This window comes from Oncorhynchus kisutch, linkage group LG16 (genome assembly GCF_002021735.2).
Source record: "Oncorhynchus kisutch isolate 150728-3 linkage group LG16, Okis_V2, whole genome shotgun sequence".
NCBI classification, from domain to species: Eukaryota; Metazoa; Chordata; class Actinopteri; order Salmoniformes; family Salmonidae; genus Oncorhynchus; species Oncorhynchus kisutch.
Window position 1 is genome coordinate 49,772,134 of NC_034189.2, and position 19,594 is coordinate 49,791,727.

Below are 19,594 nucleotides of genomic sequence, written 5' to 3' on the forward strand. Positions count from 1 at the left end.
CCACATGATTGCCTATGTTCAGGTGTTTCATGGTACAACCCAGTTCAAAGCTAAACCCACATGATTGCCTATGTTCAGGTGTTTCATGGTACAACCCAGTTCAAAGCTAAACCCACATGATTGCCTATGTTCAGGTGTTTCATGGTACAACCCAGTTCAAAGCTAAACCCACATGATTGCCTATGTTCAGGTGTTTCATGGTACAACCCAGTTCAAAGCTAAACCCACATGATTGCCTATGTTCAGGTGTTTCATGGTACAACCCAGTTCAAAGCTAAACCCACATGATTGCCTATGTTCAGGTGTTTCATGGTACAACCCAGTTCAAAGCTAAACCCACATGATTGCCTATGTTCAGGTGTTTCATGGTACAACCCAGTTCAAAGCTAAACCCACATGATTGCCTATGTTCAGGTGTTTCATGGTACAACCCAGTTCAAAGCTAAACCCACATGATTGCCTATGTTCAGGTGTTTCATGGTACAACCCAGTTCAAAGCTAAACCCACATGATTGCCTATGTTCAGGTGTTTCATGGTACAACCCAGTTCAAAGCTAAACCCACATGATTGCCTATGTTCAGGTGTTTCATGGTACAACCCAGTTCAAAGCTAAACCCACATGATTGCCTATGTTCAGGTGTTTCATGGTACAACCCAGTTCAAAGCTAAACCCACATGATTGCCTATGTTCAGGTGTTTCATGGTACAACCCAGTTCAAAGCTAAACCCACATGATTGCCTATGTTCAGGTGTTTCATGGTACAACCCAGTTCAAAGCTAAACCCACATGATTGCCTATGTTCAGGTGTTTCATGGTACAACCCAGTTCAAAGCTAAACCCACATGATTGCCTATGTTCAGGTGTTTCATGGCAGTTGGCAGACACTGCTTTGCATGTATGGAAATTCTTCTACGTTTCTTTATGTGGTATGGTAGCTATGGTATAGGGAACTTGCATTAAGGCTTACAAATAGCCTTGGAAAATTCCGGTAACTTTCCCCAAAATTGGCAGGTTTGCCAGAAATCCTCATTGGAGGAAAGTTACCGGAATTTTGCAACCCTACTTCCACAGCATAGAGCAAACAAAAGACAGAACAAACCTTCCCATACATCAATACATAACTTTATTTAAATAAATGCTTTGTCGTTACAAAAAAGACAAGGTTAAAGTATATCAATTACACAGTGAATAAATATGACATATTTGTAATATTCACATGGATTTGTTAGTAACACTTCACTTAAAGCCAACAGGTGTATTGCGTTGTAAGAATTGTCATAAGCATGTATGACCCTGTTATAACGTCTTACCATCGTCTCTGATGGACCCTGACTAAACAGCTATTTTCAGCCTGTTAAAACATTTCAGCAAAGAAGCATTGTACCGTTTGGCTTTAAGTAAACTGCTACATATTTGTTTGCTACATGTTTTTTTATCACAAATATGGAATGTTTGAGATTTCATGGTCTTTCATACAAGCAAGCTTAAGACTGAGTTGAGAAACCTTTCCAAGTCTCCTATGCATTCTAGTGGCAGGCATAGGCTGTACACACAGCCCCTGTCAAAGCTATCGGCATGTTACCATACCCTGAAAAAAGGGATGTCTATTTCAAGGAATGTCAACAAAATATCTGGCAAATGTTTTGAGCTTCAATAAAATCAGTTGACGTCTGATTTAACATCATGTTCACAAACGGGACGTAGGATCAAGAAGTATCATCACGGCCTTATATCGTGGAGACTTATATCTTCACACTCGTCAACTCATGGGTCTCGGGCAACCAATCTCCACATCCACATACTGCTAAAATGTCCTCGTTCAACGACAAGGCCTGATAATCTGGATGTAAATCTGGATTCAAAGTCATGAGAGAGAGAGAGAGAGAGAGAAGGCACTGAGATTTCCATAGAAACCCAAAGAGCCACACCTTTCCAGGGGTCATACAGTAGAGTCCTAGGCAGAAGACTGTTGTGGTCAGACAGGAAGCTACGAGAAGTCAATAGAAACGCTGTGCAGCATTTGCATGCGATTTGAGCCTGTACCTGTACTTTCTTGGCTGTCGTTTAGAAACGACAAAACAAGCAAATGACTGTCATGATGTGTTTTTGAGGTGATCTTTTTTTGTATATACTTCACGGAAGGTAAGGCACAATACAGACTACTAAAGGAGAAAGTATAGGAGGCACACACACACACAGTCATTTCATACAGTCACCCATATGACACTATATTGAGACACAACCCATCAGAAGTAGCAGTTGATGGGTTTATTAAGATAGCTACTGTAACTACTCTGTAACAACCTACTGTATACGAGCAGTTACTAGTTCTTAAGACCCTCAACTCAGAACAATCTGGGAGACAATGTGGAAGAAAGGCAGGACTGAAAAAAGCTCATCTCATCGCACTCAGAAAGACATATAAGGACATAGACCCAAACTCAGACAATAAAGTACTTTCAGTCACTGAGGTTCTCTTGTAGGGGAAGTGCTCTGAAGGGGACAAACATTTGGACCAAGGGAACAGAGTTACGTTTAAATACGACCCCAGATTACTGTGCTCCCCAGTAAAGAGTTCCTGTCAACATCACGATAACATATGTGAAAAAGATTAGCTTTACTCTTTAGCCTTAAAATTTTGTTTCAACAGAATCTAATATAATTTAAATAAGAGAACATTGTTATATGTGCTTCAAAGGGAGGTTATAGGTCATCTCAGTATAGGTAGATGTATAGTTTAAAACCATGTGTATGTACTGTATCTGTGCTCTGCTTTCCTGATTTGATTGGCTTTTGCATATTTTGCATGTACATGTGATTTGCAGGAGTAGGGGTAAAGGGAGGCGGGCCTTGGCTCATGTCAGGTGACCAAATTGGCCATCTCTCATTCGTTTTTGTTGCTGTTGCTCTCCGGGTCTTTGCACTGGATGTCCACTCCACTGTAGTCCGTGCCAGGGAGCTGCACGCCAAAACGGTCCACACACCAACAGATCCCCCGCTTCCGCCCACGTGATGGTTTACACTGCAGGAAGAGAGGAAATAGCAGGGAATAAGATGCAATACAATTAAATGATATAGAATAGGATAGAATAGAATAGGATATAATAGAAAAGGATAGAATAGAATAGGTGTCACGCCCTGACGATGGAGAGCCTTTTTATTCTCTATTTTGGTTAGGTCGGGGTGTGACTAGGGTGGGTGATCTAGTGTGTTTATATCTATGTTGGCCTGGTATGGTTCCCAGTCAGAGGCAGCTGTTTATCATTGTCTCTGATTGGGGATCGTATTTAGGCAGCCATTTCCCCATTGTGCTTTGTGGTATCTTGTTTTTATGTTGATGCCTGTGAGCTCTACAGAACGGCACGTTTCGTTGCTCTTTATTGGTTTTGTGAGTTTCATTTAATAAAAATGTGGAACTCTACATACACTGTGCCTTGGTCCGTTAATTCATTACACAATCGTGACAATAGGATAGAATCGGATACAATAGAATAGAATAGGATAGAATAGAACAGGAAATAATCTGATACAACAGAATAGAATATGATAGAATAGGATAGAATAGGTGTCACGACTTCCACGGCTCCTCTCCTTGTTTGGGCGGCGTTCGGCAGTCAACGTCACAGGCTTTCTAGCCATCGCCGCTCCATTTTTCATTTATCCATTTGTTTTGTCTTGTTCCCTGCACACCTGGTTTTCACTCCCCGATCACACTACATGTATTTATTCCTCTGTTCCCCCTCATGTCTTTGTGTGAGATTGTTTTGTGTTACGTGTCTATTTTGATGCACTATACTGGTATGCGTTTTATTTTCACGAGGTATGTTAATTTGTTTGAACATAATTATTGTGACTGTTTGCGCATTTTGCACTTTTGCCAATTGGCTGTAGGTTTTGATGCAGTGTCCATCAGTTGGTTTCTCCTGCCTAAATAAAGTGTGCGCCTGTTCACAACTCTCTGCTCTCCTGCACCTGACTCCGCTCCCAGTACGCACACCAATGACAATAGGATAGAATAGAACAGGATAGAATAGGATAGGATATAATAGTATGGAATAATAGAATGGAATAAGATAGATTAGGATCAAATGAATAGAATATGATAGAATAGAATAGGATACAATAGGATCAAATGAATAGAACATGATAGGATGGAATAGGATAGGATAGGATATAATAATATAAGATAGAATGGAATAAGATAGAATAGAATAGGATCAAATGAATAGAATATGATACAATAGAATAGGATACAATAGTATAGGATAGAATAGTCCATGGGTACCTGCTTGTGCTTGAAGAATCCCTTCTTGTCACAGTTGGGAAGGTATAGGGACAGAGCTAGGACTCTAGATGTGTTTTTCATCCTCTGAATGATCCCGTCCAGCTTTCTCCTGCAGGGTCCCTACACACATACAGGGTCATAGTTTAGGGCAAGAATGGTGTGTGTGTGCGTGTGTCTGTGTGTGTGTCTGCGTGTTTGTCTGCGTATACACTGTATATATGTTCAACTTACAAACTCAGGCTGCAGTTTGTCCAGGGCGAGGGTTGAGTAGTCAAGGCTGCTGACAGAGTGGAGCTTGGCCTGCTGTCTCTTGCGGTCTTTAGCCTGTCTCATGGCCTGAGCCTTGCGGCTGCTGATGTGGTCTCTGCCCCCGTACAGAGGCACCTTGGCCTGGGGCAGCAGGGACTCTGGAACCACTGCTAACATAGCTTCCTCTGGAGAATAACCGTCTGAGGAGACAGAGAGTCAGAGAGGATGATGATGGTGGTGAGGAAGAGGAGCAGGAGGAGGAGGAAGCAGAGGAGGAGGAGGTGAAGGGGAGGAGGAAAAAGAGGAGGAAGATGAGGGGGAGGGGGAGGAGGGCGAGGAAGAGTAGGAGGAGGAGGAATATGAAGAGGAGGAGGAGGAAGTAGGAAGAGTGGGATACTGTCAAGGTCTTCCACATCGGTGCAGATGAAGGAAAAGAGTTGAAGAGAGGCAGTGGGTTTAGACAGAGCCACTCCTAACACTGGAGGGAGACCTTGAGGTTTTCCCAATCAAGAAATCTCCAGCTGACTCATACAATGTGTGCCTACTTCTCACATGGTCAGTCAGTGGTTAAGGGAGTTATTCGCTACAGTCCATTTACAAGCATTTCTCCATTCTCTTAATCTGATCCTCTTCTCTCTTTCCCCCACCCATTGGAGGAAAAAGTACCCAACAGTCATACAGTTGTAAAAGTAAAGATACCTTAATAGAAAATGACTTGGGTAAAAGTGACCCAGTAAAATCCTACTTGAGTAAAAGTCTAAAAGTATTTGAATTCAAAAGTAAAACTGTAAATTGTTTCAATTTCCATATATTAAGCCAGACGGCACCATTTGCATTTGTTTTTCTTTATGTATGGATAGCCAGGGGCCAGGGTCACACTCCAACACTCAGACATCATTTACAAACAAAGTATTTGTGTTTAGTGAGTCCTCCAGATCAGAGGCAGTAGGGATGACCAGGGATGTTCGGTTGATAAGTGCGTGATTTGGACTATTTTCCTGTCTTGCTAAGCATTCAAAATGTAACGACTTCCTTTGGGTGTCAAGGAAAAGGTATGGAGTGAAAAGGACATTATTTTCTTAAGGAATGCAGTGAAGTAAAGGTAAAAGTAGTCAAAAATAGCAATAGTAAAGTAAAGTACAAATGCCCCAAAAAACTACTTAAGTAGTACTTAATACTGTATGTATACAAGATTTGTACTGGAGTTGTACACTGGAGTTGTTGCATGCGAGGTGGAGATTTCCTTTTGCAGAGTCCCTGGCTTGTAGCTGGAGCTAAGAGGGAGCTAAATGTAAACTGTGACATAGCTGGATTAGGGCCAAGAGAGTGGTGTGGTCTATTATGTCAATGCAACAGACCTCTCAAGTCAATGCTTGGCACATGCAATGGAAGACATGACTTTTAAACTGGGTCATCCAATGAACATACAGCATTCTACACCTCTCTCTCTCTATCTCTCTCTCTCTCTCTCTCTCTCTCTCTGTGTCTCTCTCTATGTCTCTCTCTCTGTCTCTCTCACTCTCTCTCATTCTCCTCCCCTATCTTCCTTTCTCCTCTCTCTCTACCCCTTGGCTGTGAATGACAAATGCGAACAGCTCCTATAAAACTGGCAAGAATCCCTGGGTCTTGCCAAATCCAAATGGCCACATCTCTACATGCATATTTCAGCAACCCACTTCATCTGCCATAAAGATATCAACACTGACTAAAGATAGACCATATGCAGCAGGGACAGATCTATAAGCATAAGGAATGTTTCATTACAACAAAGTTATGAGTTATATAGTACATAATAGTTATAACAGTTACATATTATATAAGAGTTATGAGTTATATATTATATAAGAGTGATAAGAGATAAATATTATATAAGAGTTATAAAAGTAATATATTACATAAGAGTTATAAGAGTTACATATTATATAAGAGGTATAAGAGTTATATATTACATAAGCGTTATAAGAGTTATATATTATATAAGCGTTATAAGACTTATATCATATATAAGAGTTATAAGAGTTACATATTATATAAGAGTTACATATTATATAAGATTTCTAAGAGTTATATGTTATATAAGAGCTATATAATATATAAGATTTAACTGTACTGTATTTAACAATATGTATATACAGTATGACTAGTGTGTAAATAGTATTTGTGTTGTTGCTTGGTGTCTTTCCTATAACAGAAGATATTACATTAAATTCATAATAAAAAAATACAAATAAAACAAGAGTTCTATAATGTATAAGAGTTATAAGAGTTATATAATATATAAGAGTTATAAGAGTTATATAATATATAAGAGTTATAAGAGTTATATAATATATAAGAGTTATAAGAGTTATATAATATATAAGAGTTATAAGAGTTATATAATATATAAGAGTTATAAGAGTTATATAATATATAAGAGTTATAAGAGCTATACATTATATAAGAGTTATATCATATATACGAGTTATAAGAGTTATATAATATATAAGAGTTATAAGAGTTATACAATATATGAGAGTTATAAGAGTTATATAATATATAAGAGTTATAAGAGTTATACAATATATGAGAGTTATAAGAGTTATATAATATATAAGAGTTATACGAGTTATATATTATATAAGAGTTATAAGAGTTATATAATATATAAGAGTTATACGAGTTATATATTATATAAGAGTTATAAGAGCTATATATTATGTAATAGTTATAAGAGCTATATATTATATAAGAGTTATAAGAATTATATAATATATACGAGTTATAAGAGTTATATATTATATGCGAGTTGTAAGAGTTACATAATATATAAGAGTTGTAAGAGTTTTATATTATATAAGAGATAGAGTAGTTATATATTATATAAGAGTTATGAGTTAAATATGAAATAACTTTTTAATTTTTAATTTGATTTGGGGTTTTAGGCTGGGTTTCTGTACAGCACTTTGAGATATCAGCTGATGTACGAAGGGCTATATAAATAAATTTGATTTGATTTGATTTATTTGAATGTAATATCTTCTGTTGTTCTTGTCTATTACTGTTCTTTACTTTGTCATGTACTTGTATGTTTCATTTGGACTATAGGAAAAGTAGCTGCTGCATGTGCAGTAGCTAATGGGGATCCTAATAAACTAAACTTTACCTCGCTAAGCAGGCGATTGAGTGGTATGTCACAGAGGTTGAGAATATCTCGTGTGACATCATCGCTCCCATCATCCTTCCTAGATTATTCTCAGAAAAGAGAATTCCCTCTTCAGTCCACCGGTTCCACTGACACTATTTATCTCCCGAGGCTGGCGCGTAGGCAGCATAGCCTAGTTTTAAACCCAATCCAAAGTCCTCACTTCCTAATCTGGCCCTCTCTAATCTTGCCAGTGCTGCTGACTGAGGGATTCAGTGGGTTATGATGTATTTCCTGATCTGGGCGAATTTTATGCTCTCGAAATGCCACAGATTTAGTTGTAACCTTCCACTTCCTCTGTCGATCTCTCTCCCTCTGTATCTGTCTGTCTATCTCTCTCTCTCTCTCTCTCTCTCTCTCTCTCTCTCTCTCTCTCTCTCTCTCTCTCTCTCTCTGTATCTGTCTATCTCTCTGTATCCCTCTTGACCCCCCCCCCTCTCTCTCTCTTTCTCTATCTCTCTTTTTCTCTCTGTCTATCTCTTTACCCTCTTTACCCTCTCTCTCTCTCTCTCTCTCTCTCTCTCTCTCTCTCTCTCTCACTCAGTCTTCATCTGTCTACCTCCCTCTCTCTCTCTGTCTTTCTATCTCTCTCTTTTTCTCTCCATCTATCTCTTTACTCTCTCTCTGTCTCACTCTGTCTTCATCTCTCTACCTCTTTATTGCTCTCTCTCTCTCTGTCTGTCTTGCTCTGTCTTCATCTCTTTCTCTCTCTCCTCCCCCTTGCCCTCTGTCCTCTCTAAATTCTCACACCCTGCAGGAAATGAGAAGAGGTGGTAAATCTTACCCAGCAGGAGGCTGGCAGTCAGAGAGGCACGCTCGGCTAACATTCTGCATTCAGACACAGTGACTGTCCTTCAAATGGCCCTCTAAAGAGCTCAGGAGGCTCTAAAATGTTTGTAATCTTCTTCACCTTGTTTCATGTACCAGGCACTAGGTCACTCATGCCAAGATGATGCCCTTGAAAACCCCTGATTTTCAGCTCTCAGCTGTGTGTTATCAATCAAACAATCTTGGCAATACATGTGGTGGATTTTGTGTTTGTGTGTGTGTGTGTGTGTGTGTGTGTGTGTGTGTGTGTGTGTGTGTGTGTGTGTGTGTGTGTGTGTGTGTGTGTGTGTGTGTGTGTGTGTGTGTGTGTGTGTGTGTGTGTGTGTGTGTGTGTGTCCATGTCTAACAAATGGGATAATCTGCCGATATAGTTCCAATAAAGATATGTGTGTCTACATATTGAACATTTTAAAGAAATACAAATGGTAAATATGATAAATCAGTAAATGAAGACTCATATTTACCCCTGCCTGGATGCAGCGGCTTGTACATCTTCTCGTTGGCGCACACTCCTCTCCCGTGGAGGAGCGCGTGCAGCGGTTTCTCCTCCCCGCTCTTCGGCAGGCATCGGAGCCCGTGCGTGCAAGTCCCCGTGTACACCCCACAAGACTGTCCCTCCGGGAGCGCGCAAGTCAGGCAGCAACCACAGCCAGGCTCCTTCACCAGCTGGCATCCCACCGGCACTGGCGGACACATCGACATAACCTTCTGGTCACACGGTTCGCACGGTACGAACGAGCCCAAACAACCCGACTCGCTTAGGAGAAGCGTTGCCAGGAGTGAAAAACTAACCAGCATATTGTTTCAAATTAAAATGATTACAAACATAAAACAACTATAATCAACTACTATGTGTACTGCATGGAACGCTTGCAATGCTTTCGATCATTGGGGTTTTGAGGCAAAAGTCCTTGAAAGAGTCACCATCCACAGGTGGCCACTGCCTGAGTGCGTAAAAGTCCCTCAATCACTGTATCAAATGCTAAGGTTCCACTCTTCACCCGGGCGAAGTGTCTGCGTTGTCTTTATTGTGTCAAATGTCCAATTATATTCGAGTTTAGATTGTCCACCGAGTAATAACCCGAGTCTTCTCCTTTTGGGCTTTCAAATGTCGTTTTACGCATGCACATCAATTGTCTCCAAATGAAGAAGAAAGCAGGGATTGTCTTGTAGAAGAACCAATCTCTGTAGGCTGTCCTCCCCGCACGTTTTCTGCACATACAGTATAATATGTGGCTTTGAGCTTGCCTTTTTAAAAACTGCCAGAGGCGAATCCTGTAACGATGGCTATATGTCAAACGACGTTGATGGGGGAGGGCGCACTTGTCAACTCCGTGCGGTGCTGTTGATTGTACAGGGCGGGTCCTGGCAAGTCCCTGACTTCTACCGCTGGGTACAAGGCGATGCTGAGGGCAAATAAATAAAACCAACTGACTGGGACCACAATGTTTTGGGGAGGATCTGCATGTGCTGGATGACCCCTGCATCAATCATGGACATTGACAGGGAATACATAGGCCTATCTATTTGTAGGCTACAATTTCTCTTTGAAATACAATATTCTGGTGTATTTTCTGATGTTTTTTTGTAATCAGGTGGGGAGGTGTTTTTTTTAAATGAATAAAGTAACACTAGTGATCCAGCCTTGAGTTGTATGGACTGATTTTAGGACCAGTGGACTAGATTGTGTCTACATTAAACGTTATCTCGGCCAGGTCGCAGTTGTAAATGAGAACTTGTTCTCAACTAGCCTACCTGGTGAAATAAAGGTGTTCTCAACTAGCCTACCTGGTGAAATAAAGGTGTTCTCAACTAGCCTACCTGGTTAAATAAAGGTGAAATAAATCAAATAAAGTTATTTGCCTCAAAGCAACATCTGCAACTCTTTGAGGAGATAAAAAGTTGACCAACTGAGGTTAAATATTTGGCAGATGATGTTAGCCCCACCTCTGCAACATGTTTCCTGGAAGCTCTCCCAGCTACACTGGGGTCACTGTGAGCTGTGGTTGTCTGTAATATGACAGCATGTGGTCAAGATAAGCCTATGGTCAGTATAGTTCGCCAAGGTCGATGAGACCTCGATGTGACCTGCCAATGTCAGATAATAAGTAGACAAGAGTGTACTTCAGCCAGAAGATGCTATGGCATCTTACTGTGTAATATTTGTAACATTGCCTGTGAGTGGTGTGTGGTGTGTGTGTGTGTGTGTGTGTGTGTGTGCGTGCGTGTGTGTGTGCGTGTGTGTGTGTGTGTGTGTGTGTGCGTGCGTATGCGGTCCTTTCAGCTCCAGGCAATATTAACCCATTCTCTGCTTGCTTTCTTTCTCTCTTTCTCTTTTTCTTTCTCTCTTTCTTTCGCTCTTTCTTTCATTCGTTCTATCTCTCTCTATCTTTCATTCTCTTTCTCTGTCTTTCTTTCTCTCTTTGTTTCTTTCTTTCTTCCTTTCTTTCACTCTACTTCTTTCTCGACATACCCCATCACAGACATAACACACACACGCATACCGACACAACACACACAAACACATACACACTCGCACTCACACATACACACTCACTTTAGTTACATATCTTCCTCAAATGCCTTATTATTATCTATCCTGATGCCTAGTCACTTGACCCTGCCTTCATGTACATATCTACACCAAATACCTTATTATTATCTATCCTGATGCCTAGTCACTTGACCCTGCCTTCATGTACATATCTACCCCAAATACCTTATTATTATCTATCCTGATGCCTAGTCACTTGACCCTGCCTTCATGTCCATTTCTACCTCAAATACCTTGTATCTCTCTGTACATTAATCTGGTATTGGTACTCCCTGTATATAGCTCCACAGTGATCTGGTACTGGTACTTCCTGTATATAGCTTCACATTGATCTGGTACTCCTGTATATAGCTCCACATTGATCTGGTACTGGTACTCCTGTATATAGCTCCACATTCATCTGGTACTGGTACTTCCTATATATAGCTCCACATTGATCTGGTACTGGTACTCCTGTATATAGCTCCACATTGATCTGGTACTGGTACTCCTGTATATAGCTCCACATTGATCTGGTACTGGTACTTCCTGTATATAGCTCCACATTCATCTGGTACTGGTACTTCCTGTATATAGCTTCATTCTTGTGTATTTTATTCCTCTTGTGTTACTATTGTTTTTGAAACTCTGGATCGTTGGGAAGCATTTCACGTTAAAGTCTACACCTGTTGGATTCGGCGAATTTGACAAAATATTTTTGGGGGATTTGATTTGAATATGCTCCTGGCCCGGAGTGCATGAATGTCACTGAGATACAACGTCAACCAACCCACTATTCATTTCATCCGGATTTGAAAATAGGAGTGAGATTTAAATGCTGGTGGAGCACATTAAATTGATCCAATCTGTCGTTGTGTTCATTGGGTTAGGGAGGATGACGGGCTGGTTCCTGTGTGGACACGTCTGGTGTCGTGTCAGTTGAAACACGAGGCGGCTAATATAGCGCAGGTTGATATGAGAGTGGAGAGCTACTCTCCCACAAGCTTGGCTGGTGCTTAAACCCCCGGAATTCAGACAAACAAAAGGTGTGATTGGTCCGCACTCAAAAAGATGTCTCATAAAGCTTACTTCATTTTTCGATGTAAAAAAAATATTTTCACTGCATCAGGGATAGCGTACACAGACGTTTTGGCTTTGCAGCCTTCTTCAGTGTGTAGGAGAGATAGTATTACACGTATAGATTGAGCCCACAAAACACCCCTTGGCATTCCATTTCAAATTCTGTCAAACTGGTGTAGATGTTCTAATGTTTGTTGAACCAAGCAAGACCCATTGATGGTCTCTTCTGCATCGGTGGTCCTGGTCAAAATGTTGATGTTCCTCATACAAGCATGACACAGTATGGTAAATGAAGCATTTGGACTGTGGGGAAGGCACCTGTTCGAAAGTAACAAGGCAACTTGTTAGATGGCGTAGCAGTAAGTCGTCCTGTCCTGTCGTGTCCCTGTATTTATCGTTTCTTTTTCGTTTTTTACATATTTTTACATATTTTCTCCACATATCTCTTTGAAAACATTTTGCTAAACCTAAGCTTCCAAATACTCTCCTGCAACCCGACTCACCCAATGTAGCTATTTTTCCTAAAGTATTTATATTTACTTCGGAACCCCTCAACTGAAGCTAGCCAGCTAACCAGCGGGTATGCTAGCGGTCTTCAGCTAACCGGTCATCAGCTAACCTGTAGTTCGGAAAGCTCTCGCCTGTTCGTACAACGCGACTCTAACCAGAGCATAACGGACCTATTTATTTTTCATCCCCGGATTCATCCCCGGATTCCCACCGCAAACGGAACATCTTTCAGCTGGATTTTTCAGCAACTAGCTATCTAGCTAAACCGCAACCCCGGGTTACTCCTGGCTAGCGTTTCCACCCACTTAGCTTGAAGCTAGCCCGGCCGTAGCACCTGTGCTACCACCGTAGCATACTCCTGAGCTACAATACCCGGGCCCACGACCGGTCTATCGATGTCATCGCATGAAGAGGAATAAACAGACTCACCCCATCGCGACGTCCCCCAAAGGCTAACTCTCTAGCCCTCACTATCTCCCTGCTTGCTAATTCGGCCTGCTAACTGCTAGCTTGTCCAGCTCCGGTCCGCTAACTGCTACCTTGTCTAGCCCGGGCCTACAAACTGTTAGCTTGTTAGCACAGGCCTGCTAACCGCCTGAATCGCCGCGTCCCAAACGCTTACCGGACCCATATTTACTTTCTATCTCTTTTGACTTTTAATTTGTTTATACCTTCCGGAAACCTGCCTCACCCAATGTGATACGGAATCGCTATTATTTTTTATTTATTTTTAGAACACACTCAAGAACCTCCAGAAGCTAACCAGCTAACTAGCTACAAGCTATTTAGTCATTGTTAGTTTTTTTTAACCTGGATAACACTCGCCAGTCCAGCTTCCCTGCCCCATCCACCGCTGCCCCCTGGACACTGATCTCTTGGCTACATAGCTGATGCACGCTGGACTGTCCATTAATCACGGTACTCCATTCTGCTTGTTTGTTTTATCTGTTGGCCCCGTTGCCTAGTCTACGCCATTTTACCTGCTGTTGTTGTGCTAGCTGATTAGCTGTTGTCTCACCTACTGTTTTAGCTAGCTTTCCCAATTCAACACCTGTGATTACTGCATGCCTCGCTGCATGTTTCTCTCAAATGTCAATATGCCTTGTATACTGTTGTTCAGGTTAGTTATCATTGTTTTAGTTCACAATGGAGCCCCTAGTTCCACTCTTCATGCCCCTGATAACTCCTTTGTCCCACCTCCCACACATGCGGTGATCTCACCCATTACTACCAGCATGTCCAGAGATACAACCTCTCTCATCATCACCCAGTGCCTGGGCTTACCTCCGCTGTACCCGCACCCCACCATACCCCTGTCTGCGCATTATGCCCTGAATATATTCTACCATGCCCAGAAACCTGCTCCTCTAATTCTCTGTCCCCAACGCTCTAGGCGACCAGTTTTGATAGCCTTTAGCCGCACCCTCATACTACTCCTTCTCTGTTCCGCGGGTGATGTGGAGGTAAACCCAGGCCCTGCATGTCCCCAGGCACCCTCATTTGTTGACTTCTGTGATCGAAAAAGCCTTGGTTTCATGCATGTCAACATCAGAAGCCTCCTCCCTAAGTTTGTTTTACTCACTGCTTTAGCACACTCTGCTAACCCTGATGTCCTTGCTGTGTCTGAATCCTGGCTCAGGAAGGCCACCAAAAATTCAGAGATTTCCATACCCAACTATAACATCTTCCGTCAAGATAGAACTGCCAAAGGGGGAGGAGTTGCAGTTTACTGCAGAGATAGCCTGCAAAGTAATGTCATACTTTCCAGGTCCATACCCAAACAGTACGAACTACTAATTTTGAAAATTACTCTCTCCAGAAATAAGTCTCTCACGGTTGCCGCCTGCTACCGACCTCCCTCAGCTCCCAGCTGTGCCCTGGACACCATTTGTGAATTGATCGCCCCCCATCTAGCTTCAGAGTTTGTTCTGTTAGGTGACCTAAACTGGGATATGCTTAACACCCCGCCAGTCCTACAATCTAAGCTAGATGCCCTCAATCTCACACAAATCATCAAGGAACCCACCAGGTACAACCCTAACTCTGTAAACAAGGGCACCCTCATAGACGTCATCCTGACCAACTGGCCCTCCAAATACACCTCCGCTGTCTTCAACCAGGATGTCAGCGATCACTGCCTCATTGCCTGTATCCGCTACGGAGCCGCAGTCAAACGACCACCCCTCATCACTGTCAAACGCTCCCTAAAACACTTCTGTGAGCAGGCCTTTCTAATCGACCTGGCCCGGGTATCCTGGAAGGACATTGACCTCATCCCGTCAGTTGAGGATGCCTGGTCATTCTTTAAAAGTAACTTCCTCACCATTTTAGATAAGCATGCTCCGTTCAAAAAATGCAGAACTAAGAACAGATACAGCCCTTGGTTCACCCCAGACCTGACTGCCCTCGACCAGCACAAAAACATCCTGTGGCGGACTGCAATAGCATCGAATAGTCCCCGTGATATGCAACTGTTCAGGGAAGTCCGGAACCAATACACGCAGTCAGTCAGGAAAGCTAAGGCCAGCTTCTTCAGGCAGAAGTTTGCATCCTGTAGCTCCAACTCCAAAAAGTTCTGGGACACCGTGAAGTCCATGGAGAACAAGAGCACCTCCTCCCAGCTGCCCACTGCACTGAGGCTAGGTAACACGGTCACCACTGATAAATCCATGATTATCGAAAACTTCAATAAGCATTTCTCAACGGCTGGCCATGCCTTCCGCCTGGCTACTTCAACCTCGGCCAACAGCTCCGCCCCCCCCGCAGCTCCTCGCCCATGCCTCTCCAGGTTCTCCTTTAACCAAATCCAGATAGCAGATGTTCTGAAAGAGCTGCAAAACCTGGACCCGTACAAATCAGCTGGGCTTGACAATCTGGACCCTCTATTTCTGAAACTATCTGCCACCATTGTCGCAACCCCTATTACCAGCCTGTTCAACCTCTCTTTCATATCGTCTGAGATCCCCAAGGATTGGAAAGCTGCCGCAGTCATCCCCCTCTTCAAAGGGGGAGACACCCTGGACCCAAACTGTTACAGACCTATATCCATCCTGCCCTGCCTATCTAAGGTCTTCGAAAGCCAAGTCAACAAACAGGTCACTGACCATCTCGAATCCCACCGTACCTTCTCCGCTGTGCAATCTGGTTTCCGAGCCGGTCATGGGTGCACCTCAGCCACACTCAAGGTACTCAACGATATCATAACCGCCATCGATAAAAGACAGTACTGTGCAGCCGTCTTCATCGACATTGCCAAGGCTTTCGACTCTGTCAATCACCATATTCTTATCGGCAGACTCAGGAGCCTCGGTTTTTCGGATGACTGCCTTGCCTGGTTCACCAATTACTTTGCAGACAGAGTTCAGTGCGTCAAATCGGAGGGCATGCTGTCTGGTCCTCTGGCAGTCTCTATGGGGGTGCCACAGGGTTCAATTCTCGGGCCGACTCTTTTCTCTGTGTATATCAATGATGTTGCTCTTGCTGCGGGCGATTCCCTGATCCACCTCTACGCAGACGACACCATTCTATATACTTTCGGCCCGTCTTTGGACACTGTGCTATCTAACCTCCAAACAAGCTTCAATGCCATACAACACTCCTTCCGTGGCCTCCAACTGCTCTTAAACGTTAGTAAAACCAAATGCATGCATTTCAACCGGTCGCTGCCTGCACCCGCATGCCCGACTAGCATCACCACCCTGGATGGTTCCGACCTAGAATATGTGGACATCTATAAGTACCTAGGTGTTTGGCTAGACTGCAAACTCTCCTTCCAGACTCATATCAAACATCTCCAATCGAAAATCAAATCAAGAGTCGGCTTTCTATTCCGCAACAAAGCCTCCTTCACTCACGCCGCCAAGCTTACCCTAGTAAAACTGACTATCCTACCGATCCTCGACTTCGGCGATGTCATCTACAAAATGGCTTCCAACACTCTACTCAGCAAACTGGATGCAGTTTATCACAGTGCCATCCGTTTTGTCACTAAAGCACCTTATACCACCCACCACTGCGACTTGTATGCTCTAGTCGGCTGGCCCTCGCTACATATTCGTCGCCAGACCCACTGGCTCCAGGTCATCTACAAGTCCATGCTAGGTAAAGCTCCGCCTTATCTCAGTTCACTGGTCACGATGGCAACACCCATCCGTAGCACGCGCTCCAGCAGGTGTATCTCACTGATCATCCCTAAAGCCAACACCTCATTTGGCCGCCTTTCGTTCCAGTACTCTGCTGCCTGTGACTGGAACGAATTGCAAAAATCGCTGAAGTTGGAGACTTTTATCTCCCTCACCAACTTCAAACATCAGCTATCTGAGCAGCTAACCGATCGCTGCAGCTGTACATAGTCTATTGGTAAATAGCCCACCCTTCTTCACCTACCTCATCCCCATACTGTTTTTATTTATTTACTTTTCTGCTCTTTTGCACACCAATATCTCTACCTGTACATGACCATCTGATCATTCATCACTCCAGTGTTAATCTGCAAAATTTTAATTATTTGCCTACCTCATGCCTTTTGCACACATTGTATATAGACTCCCCCTTTGTTTTCTACTGTGTTGTTTACTCCATGTGTAACTCTTTGTTGTCTGCTCACACTGCTATGCTTTATCTTGGCCAGGTCGCAGTTGCAAATGAGAACTTGTTCTCAACTAGCCTACCTGGTTAAATAAAGGTTCAATAAAAAAATAAAAATAAAAAAACTACACCCTGCCTGACTTGTGTCAAGTCGCAAGTCAGTCAGTCAGACTTCCTGTCCAGGGCCACCATTCTTTCTACTGTATAAATACTTTAGATGGAGTACCGTAAAGTAGTACACATGTTTTTGCCTACTTGATAAACACAGACTTACGTCCCAACAATACTCCCAATTTGTCATGCTGTAGCAGACACTTCTGCGTCCCAAATGACACTCCATTCACTATGTAGTGCACTACTTTAATAATGACACAAAGTTGCCCTTTGGCCCCTGGCCAAAAGTAGTGCACTACATAGGGAATAGGGTTCCATTTGGGATGCAGACAATGACTGTAAATGTTCCTCGAGAGTGTTGGAATGTTGTCTTGGACTGAGGATAGAGGCTATGGAGGTGCTGTTCTGACAGACATGGACTGAGGCTAGGCGCTATGGAGGTGCTGTTCTGATAGACATGGACTGAAGCTAGAGGCTATGGAGGTGCTGTTCTGACAGACATGAACTGAGGCAAGGGGCTATGGAGGTGCTGTTCTGTCAGACATGGACTGAAGCTAGAGGCTATGGAGGTGCTGTTCTGATAGACATGGACTGAGGATAGGGACTATGGAGGTGCTGTTCTGACAGACATGGACTGAGGATAGGAGGCTATGGAGGTGCTGTTCTAACAGACATGGACTGAGGATAAGGGCTATGGAGGTGCTGTTCTGACAGACATGGACTGAGGATAGGGGGCTATGGAGGTGCTGTTCTGACAGACATGGACTGAGGATAGGGGCTATGGAGGTGCTGTTCTGACAGACATGGACTGAGCATAGGGGCTATGGAGGTGCTGTTCTGACAGCTCAACTCAGCTCTGCTCAGGGAAGTCATGATGTTTCTGACACTCCCCACCCTGTAGCAATGGACCATGGCCAACTCATCTACGTGGGTGTTTGTGTTTGTGTGTGTGTGTGTGTGTGCGGGTGTGTGTGTGTGTGTGTGTGTGTGTGAGGTGTATGTGTGTGTACTAGCATGTGTGTTGTGAGGTTTATGAGCTAAAATGCTGGTTGTTTCTGGGGCTTCTCTTAGTCCTGGGATCAACGTGAGCTGTTCAGGATCTCTCTTAGTCCTGGGATCACAGCGAGGTGTTCAGGACCTCTCTTAGTCCTGGGATCACAGTGAGCTGTTCAGGCAGAAGGTAAGGTAAGACGCAGGTCTAATAAGTCTTCTCCCTGCTCCATCCTCCTCCACCTCCCACACTTTAATAACCATTAAGTTCTCTCAAATGCCTTGACTTTACTCTGTCTCTGTCTCTGTCTCTGTCTCTGTCTCTGTCTCTGTCTCTGTCTCTGTCTCTGTCTCTGTCTCTGTCTCTCTCTCTCTCTCTCTCTCTCTCTCTCTCTCTCTCTCTCTCTCTCTCCCTGCCTCCTCCTCCTCCTCTCTCTCTCTCTCTCTCTCTCTCTCTCTCTCTCTCTCTCTCTCTCATATGGACCTTTGTTTTGCTGCTCTGTGGTGTTTTCATGTCCTACTGTATCCACTCAGTGTGTGTCAATGAGTTCATCATGGCCCCTCTTTATCAAGCCCAGAGGGGGGTTTCTGCTGTATTTCTCCTCTCTGACACACTCAGCCCTTAATGTAAACAACACTACTGGGATTTAACCACTGAGAATGTGCTGACACAATAGTTACTTACTTTTCCTCCTGATTCTCAGAGAATAAAGTCATATTTGGGGGGTGTATCACAACTCGCTCAGACTGTGCATGCGAAGAGAATGGCCTGGTACTAATCTGAGAGTGTACTCACTAACTCATTAGGACGACGGTCCACTTTACTCATGATGCAGTGTATTTGTCAAAATATAGTACGGAGACAGTACTAAATTGGCCAATATGGCAGCTCCAGTCCAGTAACACTAACCTCAAATCAGCAGGGGAAGGCAGGGATATGCACGCAAGGCCCAGGCAGGACAGCCAAGGAGAGCACAGCAGGGGAAGAACTAGAAATCAGATCTGAACAGGAGAGAGAGAGAGAGAGAGAGAGAGAGAGAGAGAGAGAGAGAGAGAGAGAGAGAGAGAGGATAAGAGAAGAGAGGAGAGGAGAAAAGAGGGGAGAGGAGAGAGAGAGGAGAGATGAGGAGAGGAGAAGAGGGGAGAGAGAGAGAGGAGAGATAGGGGAGAGAGAGGTAGCGAGAGAGAGAGGATAGAGAGGAGAGAGAGAGAAGAGAGAGGAGAGGAGAGGA

At 43.4% G+C, this 19,594-nt stretch overlaps 1 protein-coding gene across 1 annotated transcript; it reads right to left on the minus strand.

The window, feature by feature from the left end:
* Positions 1-1,102: 1,102 nt before the first annotated feature.
* LOC109882776 (insulin-like growth factor-binding protein 5) lies at positions 1,103-9,820 on the minus strand. Its single transcript, XM_031792829.1, has 4 exons — positions 9,013-9,820; positions 4,519-4,736; positions 4,288-4,407; positions 1,103-3,024 (listed from the first exon to the last, which is right to left on the minus strand). Exons 1-4 carry the CDS (start codon positions 9,344-9,346, stop codon positions 2,887-2,889), a joined length of 810 nt encoding a protein of 269 aa, XP_031648689.1. The 5' UTR covers positions 9,347-9,820; the 3' UTR covers positions 1,103-2,886.
* Between the last annotated feature and the right edge of the window lie 9,774 nt (positions 9,821-19,594).